The sequence below is a fragment of the Vulpes vulpes genome, chromosome 3 (assembly GCF_048418805.1).
Source record: "Vulpes vulpes isolate BD-2025 chromosome 3, VulVul3, whole genome shotgun sequence".
NCBI lineage: Eukaryota > Metazoa > Chordata > Mammalia > Carnivora > Canidae > Vulpes > Vulpes vulpes.
Genome location: NC_132782.1, coordinates 127319865 through 127347530, shown reverse-complemented (window position 1 = coordinate 127347530; position 27666 = coordinate 127319865). Strand labels below are relative to the sequence as shown.

General features: G+C 36.7%; 1 protein-coding gene across 4 annotated transcripts in view; it reads right to left on the bottom strand.

Moving 5' to 3' along the window:
• DPYD (dihydropyrimidine dehydrogenase) overlaps nt 1-27666 on the bottom strand; it is a 793145-nt gene that overhangs the window by 97340 nt on the left and 668139 nt on the right. For all 4 annotated transcript variants that reach the window (XM_072754539.1, XM_072754541.1, XM_072754540.1 and 1 more), the window contains one exon: nt 14390-14569. In XM_072754539.1, the coding sequence (XP_072610640.1) occupies nt 14390-14569 (180 nt within the window). The remainder of the gene's footprint in view (nt 1-14389; nt 14570-27666) is intronic.

The following is a 27666-nucleotide window of genomic DNA, read 5'->3' as shown; positions in this document are numbered from 1 at the left end:
ATAGTTAATGCATGTAAGAAATAAGAAATCAGAAAAGTGGGGAAGAGTGGATAAGCGCTTAACCTCCCACAAACTGATGCCTGCCACCTTCAGCCTGCACTTAGGCAGCTCATGAGAAGCCTGGTTGCTCTGTGCAGCCTCCCACGTTTTGCCATGAAACCTCTGGCTTGCTCTATTGCCCCTATGGAGATGGAGAAGGTGAAGGTGGCAACTGCTGCTGTCATACTCCCCTGGTCCCCAAACAAGGTCAGCTTCCAGCCTCTAATCAGCTCCCATCCAGCTGCTCTCATGTTTTCAGTAGGTGGGGCTGGGAGACCAAGGTCAGAAAAGCGCTGTTGGCAGTGACACGGTTTTTTGCCCACTGCTGCTATTACATTAAGGAAGCAGCTGGTGAGATAATGTATGCCAAAGTGCTTTGTAAATTATAAAGTGCTTATATAATTGTCATGGATAATCACTACTGTTGTTTTATTCCTAGGTTGCAGGAAGAGCACTGAGCAGGGCTATTGCATGGCAAAGTCCACCAGAAAGCTGAAGAGATGGGTGTGTAGGGTCCAGAGGGAGGTCGCTGGTGAGAGTACAAATGTGGAAGATGAACAACAAGGAAAGTGAAATTGGCTTCCTGGGTCTGATGAGCCATACAGTAACATGAAATCCATGAAGAGGGGAAATACTGGTATTTAAGGACCAAAAAAAGAGGAGGGAGTCCTACAGATCAAGTCCAAGAAGATTCTCTCCACATGCAGAAATGTTATTACATCAGGATTTTACCATGCTTTCTGCCTTAGCCCAAGGTATTCTTCATACACTTACTATATCTTAAGTTTCAGATTAGTCTGGAAAACATTCTCAAACTCTCTACCACCCCTGCTATACCTCTGTGTATCTTTCTATCACTGTAATTATCACGATGTTACAAATAACTCTTTAATTGTCTAATTCTACACTAGTCTTTGATACTTTTAAGGGAGAGAAGTTATATTATTATTAATATTTTCCTCTAGAGTGCCTGGCGCACGCTAGGTGCTGATAATTGTCTTCTTGGTTAAAAGTAAAGGAGAAAGAAACCAGGAGAAAAGAGTATTCAAAACTCAAAGAAGAAATTTCAAATACAAAGAAGCAGTCAATTGTTGAATATAACAAGGCCGAGTAGAGACTGGGAAAGATTTGGTGATAACTAAATCGCTGATAACTTCAGCAAGAGCAGTTCTAGTGATTTAGGGAGTAGGGATGGGTAGAAGCCCAATTTTGATGGGTTGAAGATAGAAAAACAGGTAAGGAATGAGAGACAGTGAGTGGAGATGATGCTTTCTAGAACCTGATCTTCCTTTCAGAAGAAATTTAGACACTGTTACTTATTTTTCTCAACAATCTTATGAGATATACATTATTATTCCAAGTTTTTGGAAGAGAAAATGGTGGCTAAGGGAAAGTATGTAAGTTGCCCAAGTCCTTACTACTAACAAGAAAGAAGTTATGTGTAAGGTACATGCTATGCTCTGTTTCCTATGCTGGATTAGTTAATTGTCGGATATCTTCACATAACTTATTGAAAACCAGGTACAGTGCAAGAATAAATATTTTCACTATATAGTTTAGAAAGAAAGGCTCTCTGGTATCATCAGGCACTTTGCCAAGAAATCAGATGCAGGTTGGAGTGATTTAATGGGAAACTGCATTATGGAATTAGCTGCCAGCATGTGGGACCACGTGCAGAAAAGAAAGTGAAGATCACTAAAAATGAGCATTTCCATTTTATAATTTTTCAAAGGCTCGCTCTGTAGCCATGAGTCTGTCTGGTGGCAGGTACAAGTTATTTGGAACTCTGTGTGGTCTTTACCAGCTGATAGTACTGTGGTTATAATCAACTCCCAAATCTCAGTGACTTAACACAATGAAAGTCTGTCACTCACAAGAAGTCTGCTGTCTCTGGATGTCCTATAAGTAAGTGGTGTCTCAGCAATCTAGACCATCCATTTTATGTTGTCACCTTCTCACCATGAGACTATAGTGTTTGCTGTGGTAAAGGAAGGGAATATGGAGAATAAGTGCCAGCTTAAATGTTTCCACCCAGATTCACATACCATATACTTCACTCACATTTTGTTGATCAAAGCAAGTCACCTAATCACATGGAACATCCAAGAGGCAAGGAGATTTGCTTTTCCTATGGAGCCAGAAGATGTTAGTGAACATGACTAATGCTTACCACCAACACCTAGCACATGACTAGAGTAGGATAATCTTTAAAGCAGGCTTCTTCTATCTCAATAAAGACTGTAGAGAGTAATACTGAAATTCTCTTCCCAGGAGGCCTGGATTACCACAAATGCTATGTTTATTTTCTACTAGTTTCACTTGGGATCTACATTAAATGGAAACAAGACTTGGTAATATTTAGTTTCTGAAAAATGACTAGGTTGATAGGTGACACTCTATAGCTCAGATGGACTGGGTACATGCAGAAATTAACTGCCAGAAGAGGATCTAGAGAAGGTTCTATAGTTTGAAATGAAATGGGATGAAACTGATGAGCAGGGAAGACAAGTGAAATGTTTTAAAGATATATGGCAATAAATCTTCAAAAGGCACAATCTTAACGATGTTTGCTGTGAACAATCTATAGCACACCAGCCAGCAGGTGTGAGGGACTGGGAGTGAGGTCTTCAGGGCATTTCCATCAGAGACAACTTCACAAACAATGCCTGGAGCTGCAAACCAAAGGATTCTCTGAGCAGCATTAGCACATTTCTCTGTGTAGGCTGTAGTCACATCTCAAACACGTTTCTAGGGGTCACCTGTGACCGGGAAGCACAGACTATTAAAGGGTATGGATTTGAGACATGTAATAAGATCACTTCCAGCAGCTATATGGCATAAAATAGAGGGGATATTTAGAAATTAGGTGGTTAACTAGATCAATATGAGCAACCTAACAGTGATCTGGTTTCTAAGGAAAAAAGTTAAATGGATGGATATTTCATCTGGATATATAAACCGATTTGGTTAACTATGAGGTTGCTAATTACTCAGTGCAATTAAAGATATCTCAGCCTATCCTTCCTAGGCTTCTAGAGTTTTGGTAAAGCTGTTCAATAGTAGGTATGATCCTTGTAATTTGAACGCTAAAAGAAAAACCAAAAAAATAAGATAACAAAAAACCCCAACTAGCTAATTATCAATTGTTTTATTTTAAAAATTTTAAAGATTGTTTTATTAATTTATTCATTTAAGAGAGAGAGAGACAGAGAGAGAGAGCGTGAGCTTGAGCAGGGGGGAGGGTCAGAGGGAGAGGGAGAAGCAGACTCCTCGCTGAGCAGGGAGCCTGACATAGGGCTAGATCCCAAGACCCTGAGATCATGACCTAAGCCGAAGGCAGACACTTAAACAACTGAGCCATTTAGCTAATTTTTTCTTTTCTTTTCTTTTCTTCTTTTTTCTTTTCTTTTTTCTTTTTTTTGTAAATCAGATCCCCCTTTTTATTTTCAAAAATAGACATTTATTTTTTTTTTCTCAAATCTTAGATTAGGACAAATTGGCATAAAGCTGAATATAATTAGAATTTCTGTTGACTCTTTACATTATCAAAATGACTCTTTGACTCTTTTAATTAGCAGAAAATTTTATCTTTTATCTAATACTCCCTTTATTCAAGTGGACAGATGAGCTTATGTAGAGATATAAGAAATATATATATATTTTTCTAAGGGAGAATCTCAAGGGCATAGCTCAGAATTACAGAAAGATATTTTTCCTTACTCCATAAAATCAGGATTAGGAACAAAGCTAACTGGTTTGCAATAAATGTACACTGATTTTGTAGAGTTATTAGGAGGGGGAGTAGGAGGTGAGACAAGGGTAGTATTTGAATTCAAATTTTATCTTCCACACTTATAGTAATGCTTTCTTTATATATATCCTCAATCCCCATCCAGAACAAGAAAATCCCAAATTTCTTTTCCCGGCTTAAAAGTAACATCAAAATTAACATAGGTAAGTTGTGTTGAAGATGAAAAGTACTTCTACACAGTTCTATGTGTGTAATTAATATTGATAAGGTGCATTTTGATTAAAGTAGTATATTTGATGGAGTATGAGGAATTACACTTAACCACCTACTTTATGAAAGTGACAAAAGAATAATTACATTTATGCTTGGCAATTAGATATCTGTTTATGAACAAGGAGAAATAAGAAATCATACTTTTAAAAAGCATGATGGATGAAGGCAAAGCATGGTGGGATGCTGACAAAACGGTAAAAATGTATGGTTCACATTTTATTTCAGGCATCCAGTGGTAGATTGCAATGAGGAAGCTGCAATGGTTACAAAAATTGCAAAGCTCAATGCTGCCCAAATTTCTAGATCGGGCAAGCTGTCAGTGCTGCACGCTCAGGGAAGTGGGAAGCCATATTCTGCAACATCTTGTCCTGTGTCCATGCTGATGCAGGCATTACCACTTGATCACATACCTCCGCTGGACTTGGCTCTGGATCACAGTCTTTTTCTACATACTGCTGCTGGCAACCACTACAACTGACTGGAGTTGCCCTATGAAATAAACCCACTTACCCCTGAGATGGGAGAGAAACCAAGCTGGGAAGGCTGATACTGGCACAAACTATTTTGGTTATAAGCAATGCAAAACTACCTCATTCTATAACAGGAGAGACTCCTTCCAGCACCTCCCCTAATGGTTTATTTTGTTTTATTTTATTTGTAAGATTTTATTTATTTATTATGAGAGACATAGAGAAATAGAGGCAGAAACATAGGCAGAGGGAGAAGCAGGCTCCCTGTGGGGAGCCCGATGTAGGACTCAACTCCAGGATCCAAGAATCACAAACTGAGCCAAAGGGAGACGTTCAACCACTGAGACCCAGGCATCTCTAACAGTTCATTTTAAGCTCTGGTGTTGTTACTCTGATTTGGCAACAATAGTAATAGGCTCTTCCCTTCTACTTATTTTAGGATCAATGATGGATTTTACTGCCCAAACCCCAAATTAACAAATTTATTTCCATTTTACCTGGAAAGTGAACACTTCTGAATTATTTAGAAACTCTTTTTTTTTTTTTTTTTTGGTAAAGGGAGTGCTTCAAAGGACAAAGATGCAAGCCTTTGACTGAATCAAACAAAATGAAGCTAGCAAAATCATGTTATCAGTAGGTTAAAAAAAGTATACAAATAATTTATAAGTATCACATATACAAATTACCCCAGTATTTCTGTATGTCTACTTATGTTCTATTAATGCTTCTATATATGTGTCTATGTATCTACCCATCCATCAGCTATTTTAGAATTAATAACTGGCATGGGCTGAATGTCTGCTTGCTATGTGCTATACACTTTACATATATGATTTCTAATCCTCACAAAGTACCTGTGAAACTGCTATCATTGTCTCAATTTGCCAATACAGGAATAGAGGACTGTGTGATTCATGTAGCCAGCCTTACTCACCCAGGAGTAAGCCACTGAGCCTAGAGTCAAACCTAGACCTGCTATATTCTAACACTATGCTCTTTTCACTACAGCACACTGACTTCTTTGTGGGATCATTAAACATTAATGAGATGATTAGACACTCGGAGCTAGAAGAAGGGGCTACCAAATCCTATTCAACATTTTTTTTGAAGATTTTCTTTATTTATTCATGAGAGACACAGAGAGGGGGGAAGGGGGCAGAGACACAGGCAGAGGGAGAAGCAGGCTCCATGCAGGAAGCCTGATGTGGGACTCCATTCCAGGACTCCAGGATCACGCGCTGGGCCAAAGGCAACCACTGAGCCACCCAGGCATCCCCCTAGTCAACATTTTTTGCTTTTAAGTAGGAATAATCACCATTTATAAACAGGTGTCTGCCCTATTCTTAAAGGATACTTGGCATTTCAGCATTCTACCTAAGAAACTACTCAAACCATCTGGTGATATTTAGAGATGTAGATAAGTCCTCATAATATCTATGCAGTAGACTCTGATTTGGTAATTTTGGAAAATTTGAACTTCCAGGAACTGGTGCTTTGGTTTTTTTGGTTTTTGTTTTTTTGCCATGTCCTTTGAAGTGAGCTCAATCAATAAAAATATTTAGCCTCATGCAATCTGGCTTCAGTCATAGAAAGGGATCTCAATAATACTGCTTCCTATTTCAATCAGTACCCAAGTAACTGAGAGAAATGGAGACTGTCATCTGGAAGTTTTCTAACTGTATAAAGTATCCAACTGGCAGCCTCAAAGAGAATAACCACAGGGACAGAGTTGCACTAGGAGAAAATAACATGGACAAGAACCACAGGGCCAGAAGATAAACTTGAAGGAAAATGGCTTTCATCTCTCGCATACCCTCTTTTCTAGGCTAGCTCTGCAAGTAGTATTAGAGAAAAGAGAAAAGAGAAGTTATCATGGATGAGGGTTAGCTGCAAGAGCCTACAGGTAGGTCTCTCACCATGGACTTTTCATTTTAAGATTTCCATATGCTTAAGACGAAATTAAATTATTTCATATTATTCCAGTTTACATTTCTAAAGTCTGGTCACAAGTTCTTTGTGAGATGTATATATCATGAATATTTCCTCTGTGACCTGAATTTTCATTTACTTAACTGTGTCTTTTGATGACCAGAAGTTAATTTTGATGAAATGAAAGTTATCAATTTTTTCTTGTTGTTTAGTGCTTTTGGCATCGTATCTAAGAAATTTTTCAGTATCCCAAGACCATGAAGTTATTTACTTATGTTTTCTTTAAAATTTTTATACTTTTGTATCTATGATATATTTAAAATTACTTTTGTGTCCTGTGTGAGGAAAATATGAGGTTCCATTAATTTTAATTAAAAGGACCTTTTCCTCCATTGAATTGCTTTGGCATCTTTGTGAAAAGTCAGTTGAGTGTATCTATGTGGGTTTATTCCTGGATTTTCTATCTGTTCTATTGATCTATTTGTCTATCCTGACAGTAAAACATGCTTGTTTGATTATTGCAGGTTTATAGAAAAACTTGAAGGTAGATAGTTAAAATCTTCTTTGTTCCTTTTCTAGACCGTTTTGGTTATTCTAGCTCCCTTAAATACCAATGTAAATTTTAGAATCAGCTTGTCAACTTCCCAAAACATATATTGGGATTTTGATTGGGATGGTGCTGTATCCACAGACTAATCTCTCCATTGATTTTTTTCTCATTAATTTCTCTCAGCAATCCCTTATAGTTTTCAACATACATTTTAATTTGTTGCTAAGTATTTTATGGTTTTTAAATGCTATTGTAAATGGAATTTTAAAATTTAATTTTCTGTTTGTTCATTGTTTCTGTGTTCATCTAGAAATATAACTGACTTTGTATCATGAAACTGTATCATAAAACTTTCCTAAATTCATTTATTAATTTTTAATAGTGTTTTCATAGGGTTTTGTTTTTTTTTTTGATTTTTGATGTATCCAATATTACCATCTGCAAGTGACAATTTTAGTAGGTTTCCAACCTGGATGCATTTTTTTCTTTTTATGTCTTTACTGTCCTAGTTAGGACTTCCAATACAATACTGGGGATGGAAGGGGTGAGGGTGGACATGCATGCATAGTCTGGATCTTGGAAGAGTACATTTATTTATTCACCATTTATTTATTTTAAATATTTTATTTATTTATTCATGAGAGACACACGGAGAGAGGCAGAGACATAAGCAGAAGGTGAATCAGGCTCCCTGTGGGGAGAGCCCGATGCAGGACTCGATCCCAGAACCCTGGGATCATGACCTGAGCCAAAGGCAGACACTCAACCACTGAGCCACCCAGGTGCCCCTTATTCACCATTTATATATGATATGTGTTGTAGAATTTTTTGCAAACGCCCTTTATCAGACCGAGGATGTTTCCTTCTATTACTAGGTTGTTTAGGGTTTTTAGTATGAGTGGATGCAGGACTTTTATCAAAAGCCTTTTCTGCATCTAAGGACTTGTACTCAGAATATATAAAGAACTCCTAAAATTCAGTAAACTATTAATAAACCCAATTTTTAAACAGGCAAAAGATTTAAATAGGTACTTTGCAGACAAGGTATATGGATGGCTGATAAGAAAATGAGGAAGTGTTTATTATCATTAGTTTTCAGGGATATGGAAATTCAAATCACAATGAGATACCAATGTACATGTGCTAAAATGGCTCAAACTAAAAAGATGGAGAATACCAAATATTGGATAGAATATGAAAGAACTGAAAGATCCATCCACAGTTGGCAGGAGTGTAAAATGGTACAACCACTTTGAAATCTGCTGGCAAGTTTCTTCTAAAGCTCATACATCACTTTATGACCCAGACACTACACTCCTAAATATTAGCCAAGAGAAGTGAAAATAGATGTTCATCAAAAACAGTTATGCCTGAATACTTATTTTAGACATATTTATAATATTGGAAATGAAAATAGCTCATATATCATTTTTGAATGAATAACCAAATTGTAATATAGTTATTCAATGGTATATTATTTGCCAATAAAAAGAAATTGAGTTTCATGACACCCCCAACAGCATGGATGAATCTCAAAACCATTGTACTGAAGGAAAGTAACCACACACACAAAAACATACATTCTGTGGAATTCTAATTATATGACGCCACAGAATATGAACAAACTAATCTACGATGATATAAACAAAATTGTGTTTACTTTTGGTAGTGGGAGGAGGGAGAGATTATGACTGGGGAGGGGCAGAAGGAAGTCTTCTGAGATGTTGGCAATGTTTGATATTGTGACAGAAGTGAAGATTTCATGGATGTGTGCATTTGTCAAAACTCATCAAATGGTTCACTTAAGACCTGTGCATTTTTCTTTATGCAAATTCTATCTCAACTTGGAAAAATAAAAAGCATGAAAAAATAAATAGCATGGAAGACATAAAACATTTAAAGTTGTAAACAGGAGGTACTACTCTCCTCTTCTAAGACTGTTGTTATTTGGCCTTTTGTAATGGTCATGCTTGTGACGTTGTATGTTCCTTTTGGACAGTTGTTTGTTGTCTGTATTGGATAACATGCCAGAGACAAATAAATAGATGGTTAGACATTTACATATAAAATACCACAGCCAGACAGCAGCAATAGCAGAAGTTTTATAAAACTGTATCATTTGTGGCTTTATAATGACATGAGAATGATGTATCTGGTCATATGGATGCACATATTTTTGTTTCTCTCATCAAAAGGAAGCCTTATTTTAAGAAGTGCCTTACAAGCACATTGACAGTTTTTCTGATTTTATCCTAATGAAAGCTTTTCAGTGAGCACAGATTATCTACACTTGTTAATATTACTGATGTGTGTATTTCACTATGTTTTAATACCTACTGAAAGTAATTTGCTGTTTCTTTCTAAAATCTCTGCTATTCTTGAAAGGGACTGGCTGGAATTTTAATTATAAATTGACTTTCTTTTTTCCTTCCAAATCAGGACACTGCAGATAGTTTGTGCAGTTTAATTCTATAAAAATGTAGCATTGTACTAGGTGCTTGAAAATTCAAGTATAAATAAGACTTCCTCTCTGTTTTCAAGATGCTCATAATGACCTCAGTGACAGACAAGAAGACACATAACTTGAAGATGATATAATGACTGCAATACCAGTTATATGAACAAGAACAGAGAAATGCGGGACTCAATTTTCTCAGACAGAGAAGAAGAGGGTCATAGATGATCTCATAAAGGAAGTGACACTTAAAATACATCTTATAATAAATGAGTGATTGATCAATATATTTATTCGGCATTTCAGCTACCATGTCATTTCTCCTAATGGTAGACATTGTGTCAGACACGGGCGTACAGTGTGTGGTCTAGGCCCTCAAGAAGTTTATATTCTAGGTACATTTTGCTAAGTCAAGAAGGAATAAAGCTTGCTCACCTGCCTACCTTACTCCACTCTGACTTCTTTCCATCTCATTTTACCAAACTAGGCTCATAAATGCAATAGGGCTTTAAGTTTAAAGTTATTTTTTTTTCTTCTAACACTCATTTCATTTCTGATGTGATGGGAAAAGCAATGGCTTGGTAAGTCAAATGACTACTGATTTCTAATGCTAACATTTAGCTGTTTTCTTACAGAGTTCATTTATCATTCATTTACATAAGCAGCATTTACTGAGCTCTTACTACATATCAGTGGGTGTCCAAGGAATTGGGAAGTGAGCTTGCTGTCTAGTAGAGAAAAAAGACATTTAAAAATCTAAGTGCTGTGTGATACTTGTTTCAACTAAGGCTGAAGAAGACAAGGAGAAATAAATTCTGGTGTAGAGATCAAAGAATAACTCAAAGAGGTGGTACTTGAGAATTTCTCTTCAGTGAATGGGAAAGACATTTCAGATGTAGGGAACAGAAAGTGATAATGCATGCAGACCCCAATCAAAGAGGAGTGTTGGCCTGTGGCTGCCTCCCTTTCAAGGGCTCTTGCTTAGGAATCCTGTTCTCATCCCAAACACACAAAAAAAAGTGAAGTCATTTCCTTCCATGCTTTTTGGTTGCAAAATTTTCTGTTCTAATCTTGAAGCATCCAATTTCTTTCATATTTTCCAAGCAAATAATCTCAAAATACTGTGATTTGCCACAACTAAAAATTCCAAATACTAATATTTTATTTTCTGATAGCACTAAAATATATACTTTGCCCCCAACTGTAAAGAAGAATTTGTGGATGAAGTTATAATTGCAGTTATATTCTCAATTAAAATTCCTTACAACTCCTTAACCACAAAATCCTTGGAGCCAAATATATCTCAGAATTCAGAACTGCTTTTGGGGTTTTAGAAAAGTAAAATGGAGCACATGCTACATTTAACCTAATAATCCCAGCAAGATGTGAGGTAGCAACCTGGAATCAAAGACATTAGTTTCTCTGCAGTAAACATTTAAATGTTCACTCTATAAAGAGTAAATAAAAATTATAAATAGCCTCACATCAGTGCAGGTCACATTTGCTGCCAAATGAAACACTGGATTTCTGTACTTTTTGGATTTCAGAATTATTAATGAGGGATTCTGGATTTATATTGTGATTATCTTCACTTGATAGTTTTAGAAAGAGATTTGGAGAGATTAATTAACTTGTCCACCTTTGTTACTTAGTTAAGTAACAAAACATCAGGCAAACCCACCAGTCTCACTCTGGCCTCTGCTATAACCTCTGTTCTATGTGTGCCAAACAACCACTTCACTTTCACTGAGTTGCCTAGGTTTTCACCGGGGAAAGGAGGCATTGAGATAACTGAGCCCTCTGCTGTCAAGACCCTTCCTTTCTGGGTGACGGGCACTGAGGGGGGCACTTGACGGGATGAGCACTGGGTGTTATTCTGTATGTTGGTAAATTGAACACCAATAAAAAATAAATTTATTATTAAAAAAAAAAAAGACCCTTCCTTTCTGATGATCCTGTGAAAAGTCTCTGCTTCCTTGTCCTCACAGATTTCCTCACTGTTGACTGCATGGATTGGGGATGTTACATCTTTGATGGCAAAGTGTCTCTGTCCTCACAGTTCTTTTTCCTTCTGTGAAAGGAAAGGAAATGCTGCACTAATTCCCTGCCTGTTTCCTTATCAGGGACTTTCAAACCACTGGCCATTCAGAACTCAGTATGCTGCTTCTCTGGATTTCCTCGCCTGATTATTTAACTTTTCTTCCAGCTCAAAATCACTTATTGCCAGCTTCCTCCATCAAGACAAGCTTGTGTTGTACTCACAGCTAACTTCTCAATCTCTAATGATATTCTGTTGCTATTCTCTTCATTACTTTTTGGCAATGTGGATCCCTGGATCCCTCCATCAGAACCACAACATGACAATGCAGATTCCTGGATCCACCTCTGACCAACTGAATCAGTATCTCTGGGAGTGCGGCCAGAGAATCTACATTTTTCACAGTATGCCACATGGTTTTTAAGCACCAGAAGTTTGAGACCCACTGCTCTGTGATGTGGCAAAGCTGGAGGCTGCTCTTCATATGGGTTTGCTCTCATGTTTGCAAGTACAGATTTATACAGCTTGTACCATAAGAGCAGAGCAAACTATAAATGCCTGACTTTTTGCCTTTCCAAAGCCACCAGAAGAAACATTGCTTGGGAAGCTAAAAGAATTAATAAGTGAGGTATGCAAAGGGAGAGTATATTAAATATACTAATTACTTAAAAGATAACATGACTAATTTGGCCAAACCCTTGTTTCCACAGCTAAAGTCTCATTTTCTCTCCATCTTCAAACACCGTATTGTAATTGGTTTCTTCTAAATTTCTGCTCTAATTTATACTAGCCTGACCTCTATGTGAAAGATTAAGTAGAGTAACATTTGTACTTTCCAAACAAATCTTCCCTCCCTAAAGAAGCCAGCTACTTCTAGTAGATCCTTTGAAAAGGGTCTATATCACCGCTTGTTTTCCCTGTAACATGAAAATACTGTAAAGAGCAGGATCCTACTCTTCAGCTAATAAGAGAACAATAGGAGTTGTTTTCAAAAATACAGACACAAACACACACCCCAGCAACAACAATGAAGGAACAGTTAGGAAGCCCCCTGTACCTTGGATCTAGCATGCTTTGAGTCACTGTTAGGGACATTAAACTAAAGGGGATCATTTCCTATTGTTTTAGTTATGTCTGCCCATACCAAGGTCTCTAGGAGCATAGCTCTATTACAGACCAACTGCTAGTTCCTCAACTTACTGTTGAGAAATGAATCACTAATATAATCACACAGGCAAAATATATGTGAAAAAATCTTTTTTTTAAAAAATGATAATGCTGAAAATTACACTTAGGATTTTGATGAAGGCTGGGCTTACAAAAAAAAAGTGAGAATCTAGATTCAAACTTTCAGAAAATCAGTTTCCACTTATGTCATTGACACAAGTGTCTCCATCATTATTCATCTTTTATTTGAATATGTAAGTTTTGAAATGAATGTGAAGTCCTTTAAAGACAAAATGGCACAGTGCACTGTAGCTACTTATATTTCAGCTCACATGGTGACTACTCGAATTTGAGACAATGCTTTTACACAATGGTCATAAACTATCAGGTCAGAACCAATTTACTTGAGATATTTATGTTGAATAAGTATAAAGTTATTGTGAGAATTTTTTTTTCCTATGAACAACTTCCTGATATTGATGGTCATTGATAAAGGCAAGAACACTCACTGTCTATACTGCAGACTCAGTTTATGATAATATGATTAGTTACATTAATAATGCTGCTGAGGCACAGTCTTGCTAATTACAATATTATAAATATTAATGCCGCCCACTCTTTTTTCTGTTTGATTGCCACTCCTGGAGTCATTCATCACGATATTTTCTAGGAATTCACACTGTAAGATTTTCTTTCTTTCTCTCTTTTGTTTTTCATTACTGGACTTGCAATCATGCACATTATTTTTCAAGAAGCCCTTATTTTTGGCTACCTGTGAGAGGAGTGATAGTTTCCATTAAAACTAGCCAAATGTAAGTCAGTTACGTGATGTTTCTCTTATTCTCTCAGAGTCCCTAACCCTGCCATCCAAAGCAGAGTATCCTGGGTTTTTGTTTTCCATTCTTTTTCATGTGACCTGTTTCAAGTTAAGATTCATTTGAATTATTAAATGCTTCTTAAAGAATCTTTTTATACTTGGCTTTCTTTTTTTTAAAGTTAATTATTGATGTAGTGACAAGCTGAAAAGACTAAGAATTATAATTTTTTCCTCCCCTCATTCAGGACTCAAGAAATGTCTTCTGACAATGGTTGTCTATTTAGAATAATACAAAGGAAATACAAAGGCAAAATGCTGAATGTTGTTTTAGAAAAGATTTGCTAAAATCACTGTATTATACAAAATGTAAATGTAGTATATATTTCTCTGAAAATAGCAGTTAGTGAGAAAGTTGGGACATAACCTTTTGAGCCCAGGTTTAACCACACAGCAGAAGCAGTTACAAAAGACACTGATTAGATTTTAATTTTAAAAACTTCATCATATTATTCAGGGCTCCAGTGATTTAATTGTCTTGAAAATAGAAAGGTAATGTTATAATTTCCAGAGCTTGTTAAAGAATAAAGAAATCTCCAGCCTCCCACTGGAAAGAATGCCAGTCATCACCACGGTAAGCAAGACTTTGGAGGCACTTTACACTACAAACTTCAATCTTTTTCTTTTATATGACCTTGCATTATGTTGCTTTTATAAAAATGTAATGCACGGACCTATCATATAGCTGTAATCAAGCCTCCTTCAGGTTGATTCTACTATAGAAATAACATCCAAAAGGCACTGTGTTTCCTCTGTTAATGAGATGGTGGGGAAAAAAAACAAGACCAGAAGTAGAAAGCTGCTGAGGTAGAGTTCTTAAGGACAACAGAAGTGAACACATACCTTTCCCATGAGCTCAGCAATACGGGGAACTGGTTTCCCTTTCTGGTGACTCACAGTAGCTGGACTCTGCCCATCCCAGTCTCGTAGTTCTTCAATGCTTTTCAGATATAGCAGGGCTTTGAGGCCAGTGCAGTAGTCTTGGATGACAGTGAAATCCTGATTCTGAACAGCACTGCATACCTAGAAAAGATGGAGCAATCAACCAAACATCAATCTATGAGCTAATTCTCCAAATGGACTCACTTTCCATTTATTCAAGAAAGCGGATTTATGTTCCAGGCACTATTCCAAGCATGGCATATCAATCATTACGTGGGGATGGGAATGGTGAGGAGGGAGGGACTATGAAGGGGCACGTGAATATTTTCATGTAGGGACAGGGACAATGAATATTTTCATGAGCTTGATGTGGGGATGGCCTCACAGGGGTATGCATATTTCAGAACTTGCCAGATTGTACACTTTAAATATGTGTTTACTGAATGTCAGGCGGACCTTAGTAGAGCTGTTAAAGATTAGATCCAGTTAATTTGATTTACAAGGGATCATATTTAGCACAGTATAAGAAATGGCATTTTAACTCTCTCGTTTTCCCTCCATTGAGATGGACTACCTGGAGGTAGTTCTCATGTCTAGAGGTGGTCATGCTGAGGCTGGAGTGCTGTTCATCAGTTAACTCAACCATTGTTGATCCCTGTCTACCTCTTCAGCCTTGTCTACTGTTCTTCCTTTTGTTCACTATGCTCCAATCACCCAGGTCTTTGCTCTTTTCCTTGTATCTGCCACATTCTCTCTTTGCCTTAAGACTTTTTCATAATATCTTGCTGCCTAGAAGATTTTTCCCTTCTACCCGTGGTTGAGTACTGGCCCCATCACTTCTTTGAGGAGGACTCTAAAAGTCCAGACGAGGTTAAAGCCTTCATTTTCCACATGTTGTACTTATAACTATTGCATTTAATGTACAGCTCATTCCCCCAATAGGCTGAAGCTTCAGGAGGGAAGAATCTGTATTTACCTTGGTCATTATTCCCAGTGACAAGCACAGTGTTTATCACTTACTCTGCTCTTAATAAATATGTGTCGAATGCCTGGATAATTCAGATGAGATATTTTCATTTGACTGTCCATATCGCAGAAAGTAAAGAATAAAAACAATTCCAGAATAAAGGAAGGCTGAATCTGAGAAATTGGGATCCTTCCAATAAAAATAAACTTGAAAGTCTGTATTGGGATTTGAGTTATAGCTTGAATTTAATGGATTTAGATAAACACTTCTAGGTTAATTATTACCGAAGATACCTCAAACAGCAGAAACAAAAATCCTTCTTTTCCTATTCTGAAGTGTTGTATGTTACTACATTGTAGAAAAGAGAACTGAATAACCACTAAATACAGAGGATATTTTCTATGAAGCCCATTACATTACATTAAAAAAATTGTTTCTTAGGAAGAACAATTTGAGCATTAATTAGGTTTCTTATAACTTTATTCAAGTTGATTTTTTGAGAACATGATAAAAAAAAAAAAACAATAATTTCCTCCACAGGATTTTTTTAACTGTAAGTCAACCGATGCCTTACTTTACCTTCTTTGTTCCCTGTGAGATTCAATTTATTTTTAAAAAATTTTTTCATAGTATACACGTATAGGTATAATTTTACTCTTGTCTTAAAATAGTTCATCATATGACCATAAGAAATCAGATTTTGAAAGTCACATCATATCATGTTCTTTATGGGATGTTCACAATTGTTGTAAAAACCTGCTTGCTAAAAGGAATCTAGATACTTTGTAACATATGAATGGTAATGCTTAATCTCCTTTATCCCTGAGTTGTCCAGTGAGGAGTGACAAAAGCTACTAATTCTCTTAATCCACAAACATGGCACATTTTGTATATTAGATTTAGCCCCTTGGTGCTGCAGTGATCATGAGCAGACTTGGTGTATTTTAATTTATTTTATTATTTTTTTAAAATTAAAGTCAATTAACATAGACTTGGTGTATTTTAACTATGAAGAACATGGGAGGCCCTAAGACTGGGAAGACTACCTCTTTCCTACATTTTCCTATGTTCCTACCCTATAGTGCTATGATATCACATAAGTGGGAGCTATTCTGAGCATGGGAAGGGAACATACCACCTCGAGAGGGAGAAGAGACTACAGCATGGTGACCGAACATGGCTGTCATGGTATACTATGCTGGAAACACTGGAAGCCACCACCAGACACAGGTGTTTGTGGTGATCACTTCAGATATGTTTCATCACAAGGCAAATGTCACACTATTTATATACCTTCCTAAAATGAGTAATTCAATTTCTACTCTGGTAAGATTAAAACTTATTAATTTTCCTGAGAGAATGTCTGATTGTAGGAACTTTGCACATTGATATTTTCTTTTAAACTTTCAAAAAAAAATAAAATAAAAAAATAAAAAATAAAATAAACTTTCAATATACATATAAATTATCTGAGGAGCTTATTGAAATACAGATTCTGTTTCTACCAGTTTGGAATGAGACCCAAGATCCTGCATTTGGGACAAGCTCCTAAGTGGTGCTGATACTTCTGGGCCACATTAGAATAGCAAGAGTTTACTTAAGCCCTGGTAGGGATGAATCTCATTTTCACCTGAAATGCTGTCTGCAAAGTGAATTTCTTCCAGACAAACAATGTTTTTGATTCTTACTATTAGATTCTAGCAATATTTTCAATGGCCCTTTTTTTCTTTCTTTTCTTTCTCTTTCTTTCTTTCTTCTTTCTTTCTTTCTTTCTTTCTTTCTTTCTTTCTTTCTTTCTTTCTTTCTTTCTTTCTTTTTCTTTCTCTCTTTCTCTCTCTCTTTCTTTCTTTCTTTCTTTCTTTCTTCTTTTTTTTTTTATTTGTATTTTTTCTATGCAGAATTTACTCCTGGCCATAAGGTTTTTTTTCTTTAGTTTCTTCTGGGATATATTTTTCTTCTGTGCAACCTCCTCTTCTGGTTTAGGAACAATCTGCTCTTTTTCAGTAAGAATCATCTCGATATGGCAGGGAGAGCTCATGTATGGGTTAATCCGGCCATGAGCCCTGTAGGTTCTACATCGCATCTTGGGGGCTTTGTTCACCTGGATGGGCTTAATGACCAGAGAATCTATATCTAAACCCTTAAGCTCAGCATTACTCTCTGCATTTTTAAGCATGTGGCAGTAAAAATTCAGCACTCTTCTTGGGCCACGGACCCTATGTCCAGCCCCACTGTTTGGCCTGTGCACACCTACCAACTCCACCATGGTAGCAACGGAATGGCACATACTGCTTCAGCAAAGTGACATCTTTCAGATACTTGGTGGCTTTTTGGATATACATACCCTTGATGGCCTGGGCAATTTCATGCGTGTTCTTAAAATGAACACGAAGCTTTGAACCTCTCGACTTGCATGATTTTGTAGGATTTTCTGGGTCCAGCAAGTAGTGAACCATCTCTGGAGGTCACCTGAGGCCACTCTCAATGGCCCTTTCTAAAAGAAGCACTACTAACAATAAGTCACATCTGAAGAAACAAGTGATTTTCTGATTAAATCGTAATAAGACCTAAAATAAATCTCAGGATGCAAGCACACCTTTGGGAACAGAGGTTTGGCCATGGGATCTGATGCTTAGAGAATGGATTTGCTCAGAAAGGTGTCTTGTTCTTGCCTAACCTTTACACTCCACTGAAGGCTTTATCTCTATCTCAAAGGTAAATGGCTCCTTTTAAAACTCCAAACATGTAGCTGCTACTCCTAAATGGGTGTATTTTATATGACATATCTTTGTTTGTTTAACAGCTCTGATTAGGACTCTTAATAGGTGTTAACATGTTTGCTTAGTATAATTTGTAAGTTCTTTATGGTGAAGGCTGGTTTATCTTTCTTCCCAGCAGGACATCAGGTACCATTATAAGGATCATTGCCACTATTAATTATTTCCATATGTGTGAATATCCCTATAGTAAGTCGTTTTAAATAGGGGCCCCTGGATTCTCAGCAGGATCAGGCCTGTGCAGGGGCTGAGTAGACTAGGTGGTGGCCCCCTGTGCAGCATGAGTTGGAGAGTGTCATAAAGTCCCTATTGCCACTGAATGAATAGTCTCCTCTAGAGGTCTGACACAGTGCCCTGAATTTTTGTAGGTGCAGGAACATTTAGTCAGAGCCTGTCTATGTAAAGTGAGCGTACAAATACTTGCAAAGTGACAGAGGGCTGTGAGGTGCTATTCCTTTCTCTTTAAAATGAGATTAAGCCCATTAATAGTAAATTACCTATTTATGGTGATTTACATCTTAAATATTTCCTTTACATACATTATTCTTTCCAAACTCAGAATAAACTTACAAGTTGAGCAGGAGAGAGGGTAATGTTTTTCCTTTAAAATTGGAAAGAAATTGAACTTGAAAAACTATTTCTTAAAGTCAAATCTAGTAGTTTTTACACCATATCAAGTGGTATAGCCTAAAGGCTAAGAGCATGTACACGGAAGTCAAGCAGAATCAGGTTTAAACTACATCATAGCTGCGTAAGTATGAGCAACTTTCTTTACTTAAAAATGAGAAACTAAAAGGCAACATATTTAAATCTTAAAATAGTAGCTAGTACTTAGTAAGATAGATTGGCACCCAAAATAAATTTCATAATATGAATAAATCATTAGAACAGGAATTAGGCAAGATATAATTTTTTAAAGCCTAATACTCTTTAGGTCTAATGAAGTAAAAAAAAAAAAAAAAAAAGGTTACAGAAATTCTATTTGCTTTAAATAGTGATCTCAAAAAAAGCTTTGGTCTTGTTGCCAGAAGCCATGTCTGAGACCCAGCTCTGTCATTCAGCAGCTGTGACTGGGGCTAGTCAGTCTTCCTCTCCCACCTCCCCATCTGAAAAAAAGTGTATGGTAATATCTTATTGTTGTGGGGATTAAATTGCATTGTGTGGGTGGCAGTGCTGTGGAAATTACAAAACTCAGAAGGACAGAATGGTACTAAACCTCATGGTTATTATCAGATAATTTAAAGTTGAAAGTGCCTATGAGGTCAAAATGGAAAGAAGCCAACTTTGCCTGTAAAGAGAAAACCAACTTCCTTGAAAAATAAAAGACAGTTTACTGGGAAGCTAGCAAATTGAATCCAAATTAGATTAAAAATACTAATCCCAGGTAAATAATTTGGCCACAAAGAATTCTACAGAATCAGAACACCGTGGGCTAGCATGTGTTTTTGTGTAATAGAGCAGCAATCTTTCATATGATATTTCAAAATGTGACAAGGGTATTAAATGGGGCTCTTAAACTATCAGACACAAACCAGATGAACCCACGATCATAATGATCCTTTTTCATTTCTTATCACATAGTGGACAAACTACACTTCAGGTCTTAGAAATGTGTGCCGGGATCCCTGGGTGGCGCAGCGGTTTGGCGCCTGCCTTTGGCCCGGGGCGTGATCCTGGAGACCCGGGATCGAATCCCACGTCGGGCTCCTGGTGCATGGAGCCTGCTTCTCCCTCTACCTCTGCCTCTCTCTCTCTCTCTCTCTCTGTGACTATCATAAATAAATAAAAATTTAAAAAGAATCTTTAAAAAAAAAAAGAAATGTGTGGCACCAGGCTATATGCAAATAAAATATATGTTTACAACGGAATCCAAAGTAGACTTAAAGTTGCTGTAAATTCATTTGTAAAAGGAATTTTGGAGAGTACCTGCATTTATGTAAAAGTGAAAATTTTTCTGCAATGCTTATTATATTCCAAAATATACTAATAAGAGAGTCTTATGTAGCTGGAAGAAGTTCAAGAGTATTCCTATGAACACAGTTCATAGATAAAACACTAAATAAGGAGGATTTTCCATCCAATTCTTAAAGATTTCCCAGAAAAAGAAAAAAAAAATCCTACAATCTCTCCTTACTTGTTTACTTTGTTGGAGTGTTAAACTGTTTAAACAATGTAAAACACCTGCAATATTTTACATGATGCTTTGTAGTTTTCAGAGCATGTTATGAAAAAGTCAGGAATGTTTATATAGTGATTTACAGTTTTCAAAGCACTCCAACAAATAAGACAAAAGAGAATTTATAAATTTTTTTGACCAGCCTCCTTATTCCACAGATCAGGAGTCCCGAAAGGCTAAATGATCTATCTGTGGTCCCACAGCTAGCTGGAGGCAGTGCTGTCTCCCCACCTGGCCTGAAGCTCTTCTAGTACAGCACTGCCTCTCCAGCATCATCATCCTTAGTCCATACACCAATTCTCACAGCAAGACAGAGAATGTGCCATTAAATACATAGTAAGTGAGGAAATCAAAACTAAACATTGAATGCTTTGTCCCAACTCAAAAGATTAGCAGGTGGCAGAGCCAACAGTCAGATTAATATCTTTAGAAGTCAGAAGATGGTTAAGATCTTATTTTTATAAGTTTCAAAATCTTAATTTTGATGTCTCACATAAATAAGCACATATTTATGATTTTCATTTGAAGAGGCACATCATTGCAAAATTATTTCAAATCTGTTATCTAATGAATTATGGCAGAAATCCACATTTTTCTTAAATGTAGGATTGTAGTGATTGGAGGATCACTTGAAGGTTTATGATGAAAACTGGAAAACAGATCTCTACTGTTGTTGTATGGAAATGCAGTTTCCAATTTCATCTGTCCACACCCACTTAGCAAAAACATCAGATTTTCTAAAGGCATGGAATCACTAATTTCTCATTGAGTTGAGATCTGTCCAGCACTTATAAACAGACATATAAAAGTACATTATACTTTTGAAATAGTTTTACAATACATATTGTTAAGGTAATAATTCAGGATAACATTATCTCCCTATGAGTTTTTGGTACTATATAAACATGGCACTGCTTACTAGAATTCATGAATAAAACACCAAAATTATAATTTTATAAGGCTATAGGTGAAAAGACAGCCCCTGGAGATACATAGTACATAAGGAGCTAGACGGGTATATATTTGTATATCCACATAAAACCACAAATCTTAGTTGTTCTATCATATTAGTTTCCATTTGTTGAAGCTGTACAACATCAAAGTCGTGATGTCCCTATATATTGTATTTAGCAGTAATGTAACGGACTACGTGAAGAAATCAAAGTGAGAGTTTCTAAGTAGTTTCCCGGCAATTGAGACAGCAGGTTCTTTCATCTGCTCTGTAACTGTGGCAGTGCATTGATTTAAACTCCTTCTGAGATCTCAAATGCTTTTATACTCCTAGGTCTCTCAAGCAGCTTTTTTTTTTTTCAAAGTGATAAAATTCTAGCATTCAGCAAAATACCATCTTGTTTCCCCCAAAAGGAGAAGGCTTACTTCAGCTTTGCTACTAACCTGGACAGGGTCACTAAGTAAAATAGCTGTCCAAATGCCATGCTGCCAAGAAATCTGGCTTTCAGTTCAGTTGTTTATGTTTTTTTTTCTAAAGCTGTGGGAATAAGCACTTCTGCTTATTAATTACATTTTAATGTTGTCCTTTAATTGCTACTCATTGATAAACGCTAAAGTACAGAAGTCACTTAGCTTGTTTTGTATATCATATATTTCATTGTCAATCACATTACTTATCTGGCCTTTTAAATTATATGTTCTCGGACAAATTCTAAGTATATAAATACCCCTTTTCCCCCTAGTCAAGGAAGAATTTTATGGCATTTGAAAGTCTATTTTTAAATGTCCATCTGCGGTCATTCTCTATCTGATTAATTTCTTAACCCAAATTCAGCTGAAGACAGGCTAATGAGAATAGAATGTTTCCTAGGAATTTTGTACCAGGATCCAGACTGATTTTGCCAACTGGAATATGGAATATAAGTATTTTCTCGAAGGTGGTATAGTGATGGGCCACCCACTTGACCGTTATTCAGAACAGCACCGTGGGACTGAGCTTCTCTATTGACTTTGTTCATGATATGACTTGACTGAGGACAGCCTGGGCTGATTAATAAAAAGGGATGTGATGTGTCCTGCAGGTGAGATCGCCTCTGTCCCCTTCCTTGTATCTGCCCTCTACAGAGTCAGCTTGAACTGGATTCCGATCTCAATGATGACCTGACCCAAGAAATCATAATGAAAAAGAACCACACAGAGACACAGCCCCTTTCTCTGTCTTTTATGAAGGGCTAGAGATAAAATGGGTGAGTCAGGCACAACATGTAGGGCCAAAGAGAGGGGACTGCTGTCCTGCCCCTTCAAAGATGTTGCTGTTGATGGTCTTGCTTCCCCACAGACACAAACGGAAGTCTAAAAAGCCTGAAGTGAGACCTGGAGGCCACTGCATGCCCGGGTCCCCTATGCAGCCCATTCTTTGGGGAGAGGCTGTGGCTATAGTTTGGGGAAGCTCGGCCACTTTGCCTCAGAGGCAGAGGGATTTTTCTACTAAAATAGATTCTCTCCATCTGAGGCTACTGCTGTGGTACAGCATCAGTTCCTACCATAATTTTCAATTATTCTGCAGTAACACAGGTGGTGGTGTAAAAGTTTGCATGTTGCATCGTGCAAGCTCAGCACCTTCCGTGATAAAAGTGGGGCAAGAAAAGGAAACTAAATATCCAAACAATGGCTGTCAGATGACTAAAATCCATAATTTTAGGCAATCTCTCTTTTTCAGCAGTGTCAACACAGCTGGGAAAATTTGACTTACAATATCATTTACTAAAATACCACATGGGGTTTGGATGACTGGAGAATAAGTCGCAATGCCTACAGAGGAAAAGTCTACTGAGCAAATTCAACCATGGAAATGGTTTTCTGGACTTTGAAGATGGATAAAGGTATGTGGTTACTCAACAATATAAGCCGTCACTCAACATTTCAAGAAAAGGGGACTATCCCTCTGAAATGGGAAGAATGTTGTTAACATGAAAACAGCACCTCAAATAACACTGTCCACCTCTTCAAGCACCCACAGTCTAGTAGTTGATTTTATGATTAATCTATCATTGACAAAAACACACATTTGTGAGAGTAGTGTGTGGCTATTATCAGTAAGACCACAATCTTGATTGAGTTGCCAATATAGCCTGGAACACAAAAGTTAGACAAAGTTCACCTGATTGGGAATGAATAATCTATTTATGAGTTAAATGCTGCAGAAAAACTTGCCCATTTTCAAATTAATATACTGAAAGCAGAGTGCATACATTTGGGGAGCTGGAGAAAAGGTTTCTTAAAAGAAGCTTTAAAAAATATTGAATACTTGCTCTTAATTTCTTTACTACACAAGTGGAAACACGAGGCTGACAAAATTTGTGATTTTGTGGAAAAACCAAGCAAATAAATTGTATGCTAGGTTTTGTTTTTTGGCTTTTTGTTATTTGTTTTGTTTTTAGTGAAAACCAAGAATCTAAAAATAAAAAGCCTGTTATTGTACTATCTTTTTATGAGTGACTTTATGAAAAGTATTGCTATTTGATCAATTGTCATCACAGTCTATTCTAATTTTAAAATTAATCTTACATGTAACAATACATTTCCAGTATAATTACTTAACTGGTAGTAAATAAATAAAACACTATGGATATAAAAAAAATAAATGCCTGGCCTTCAGCCTCCAAAGATGGATTGTTGAAACACGGTTAGAGAGGAATGAATGCAATGACCAAAGAAGCAGTTTTATTTGTGCATTTCTCACTAGAAGGGCACATATTTTATGATTTGTGAATGTGACAATTAACCTGAAGAAAGATGACAACGACTAGCAAAAATTCTAGGCTGGGGGTTTTAGGAGGATGCTTAGAGAGGACTACATAATTTACCATCCAAACACTTGAGAGTCAGCAGGGAATCTATTAATGAAAATACCAGGACAATCAGCACACACTAAAATTGTCCTGAACAAATCTAGATCTCTGATTCCCTTACTTAGTAGAGGGTTTTTCCCCATCTCTAGATTGGCGGGAGATTTTCACTTATCCTCACAGAACACATTCTAAAATGCTCTGTCACTTTTTGTTTGGTTGAACATCCGGATCCTTCAGGCACTGACGCAGGTCTCAGCATATTAACCCTGGACTGAAGTCACAGGGCATTTATGACTTACGTGTGGTTTGGAATCTCAGAGATCTAACCTGATCCAGAGAAGCCTAGTTTTAAAGGGTCCCTCTTGACCTCCAAGTATCTTTTGGCATAAGAAAAACTCAAAGGATAGGAAGGGTAAATGACGGCCCCAAATCTGAATCCTGTAAGCTAGACAGAAACACCCTTAAGGGTGGAAAACTTTTATGTACTGTACATACTTCTCAGTCTATTCTGTTATTTCTTTATGTTCTATCCAAATTCCTTTAGGCTTACTGCACTTTGACTGAAAGTCACTGGGTGGTGATTACTTTCCAAGCACTGTGCTAATATGTTCAATGTAGCATCACATTTAAACCTCACAAATAACACCACAGAGCCTTACTATTTTCTTCAATCAGGAGATGGCTAAACAGAGGGTCAGAGATTAAGGACCCTGACTAAGATCATACAACTAATAAATAACAGAGCAAGGGTTCAAATCCTTGATCAGTCTGTCCCAGAACCCTTTCTCATAACAATTGTATAATCTTGCTTTTCTTTTTTAACCACTATAAAGGCATCTGGTTCTCATGTAAAAGCAGGAATAAGTATATATACATATAATTTATACACATATATGTCTGCTTATCTGTCTTTTTATCCATCCAAAATAGAATTCTTTTGAGGAATATATCAAACAAAAAGATATGTAAGTAGCTAGAACAATACCTAAAATACATGTGAGTAAGAATTATAATTTAGATGTCCTTCTCCAGCTTTCGAAGATACAGTAAAGGGGCAGAAATTACATCTGTTTTATTCATCACGGCACTCTCTGTTTAACACATAAAGGTCTGTGCCTGGCAGATGATTTGTTCAAGTGAATAAATGAATGAGTGAATGAATGAATGAATGAAGATAATATCATATTAATACCATTCAATGACAAGCAAAACTCTCTTTAATTTCCTGTCAATGATATATTTTTATCTCCGTCTCCTTATACAAATTTATCATAATTCAGAATTCACACCAATTCACAATAAAACACTTATCTCTGTTTCTACTGCATTTAAAATCTGTGCCACTCGTTGCACTATCACACATTAATATCTTTGCATTATTACTTAACTACTCTTTGGGTATATCAATGTCTTTCCAGGATGCCAAGAAGCAGATCTACTTCAGTATTCTTCTTGTTACCCAGAGTACTATTTGTTACAGCCAAATTTGACAGTTTAGAGATGGATTATCGCTTATCTGGTATTCCCAGTCTGGATACCCAAATCATGACAGCAGCTACCATTTGGTTCTTTCTCTTCTGGTAGTCCCCTTTAATTACTAAAAAAAAAATATGTATTTCAGAATTCTGTGAAGACATTTGTTTAACAAAGATTGAACTCATAGTATCATCTCCAGTATATGTGATGTTCTAAACTCATTTTCACACATGTAAGTACATATATTGAAGTATCATACACAGCAGTCTAGATTCTGGCTACGCTGAAGGAAGATAAAACAGCCAGGAGAAAGTAAGGGAAAGGTTTCTATCCTGTTTTGTGTCTGGATTCTCTTAATGTTTTAGTTTCTGCATCACATATCCAGGTCAGTTCAGTTGTCTCTTTGTACCGGGACCGATGCTTTCATCTCAAAGAATTATCTATCTTTAATTATTTCAAGTTCATATTTCAAATTTAAAGTTCAGAACCTCATCAGCTTGCCCTAAATAGTTCAAGGTAAATAATCAAATTTACTACTGAACAGATTTGTGCAAACACTGGCATTTAAAATAATTTTCTCTTCTTTATATATGTCCTGCAAACCTGCTGCACCTTCCCAGGAAAAGCCTTCTCTATTTGCTGGAGATATATACCCAGAAGTATTTAATAGATAATTCTGGAGCAATTTTAAGACATCATTTCTTCAAAACAGTCTTTCTCTATTACTCAAAAATTACCCACTCATTCATTTATTCTTTTATTCTGCAGGTACTAGTTTCTAAGTCAGTCCTCTGGTTCTTTTCAAATTCTGTTATTAAACAAAACTTCTGACTGCAGCAGCCAGGGGTTATGCTGTTCACTTTATATCCATCAGAAAAAACTTTCTTGAAAAGCTGCTGTAAGGACCAAATGAGATAAGAATTATGAAGTGCTATTTACCAGGAAGTCTCTCTCAGTATATGTGTGACATAATAATGGGTCTCCTTCAGAGGTAGAAATAACTGGTTTTTAAAAAAAAAAAAACATTTTATTTCTTTATTTAACAGAGTGAACACAAGCAGGGGGAGGGGGAGAGGTAGAAGGAGAAGCAGGATCCCCACTGGGTAGGGAACATGATGCAGGGCTGGATCCTAGGACCCTGAGATCATGACTTGAGCCAAAGGCAGATGCTTAACCAACTGAGCCACCCAGGCACCCCACTGTTCAAGTTCTTAATTGGATGTCTTCATGTGAAAGTAGTGCCTTTTGAGTTTTCTTCCCATATGAACTAATCTCTCAGATAAGGTACTAGGTTGAGCCCCTGAACAAAAATTGTCATGTCTATGTCATAAACAAGATGGCTTATCACACAGAGATCAACAAGAAGATAGAATGTTAAGACCAAAAAATGACTGAATATCACATGTCATACTTTGACAGCATAAACTAAAATCTGATTATCACCCTCTCCCCACAAAATATTGCAAGCTCTATATCAATTATTGAATATGAAATAGAATATGAATGAAAGAACAGATAAGGTAATGCAGGAAAGTGAACTTGATATGTTTTACATTTCAGTCTTGTTGTAAATTAAACTATTGCTTATATTCTGAGGTTGTGATAAGGAACATCACCTAATTATATAATGCTTTAAAGTGCCATAGAACTGACTGTTTTTTTTAACTCTGTATATTACCCATATTCTGTGTTTTAGAGACCTTGAGCCCTATGAATATGCAACATTATTCTTAATTGAGTTCTGTAAGACTAGGCAGGTGCAATGCATGCTGTATTTGGCCATCCTGAAATCTCCAGTGATTGAGTTGATTTTTAGCTTGCATCATTGTTTTTGGGCCCAATGATGAGTCATAGAACTTTTCTCTCACCTCTTATACATTACTGCATCTGGTGTCATTAGGACAGAGTTAATATCCAGGATGTAGTGATTGATTTAGGGAGATGATAATGAGATTATGGCTCATGCCCTTAAAGCATGACAACTGAAATCCTATCATTTTCCACATGAGGAAATATGCTAAATATTATAATATCTGACA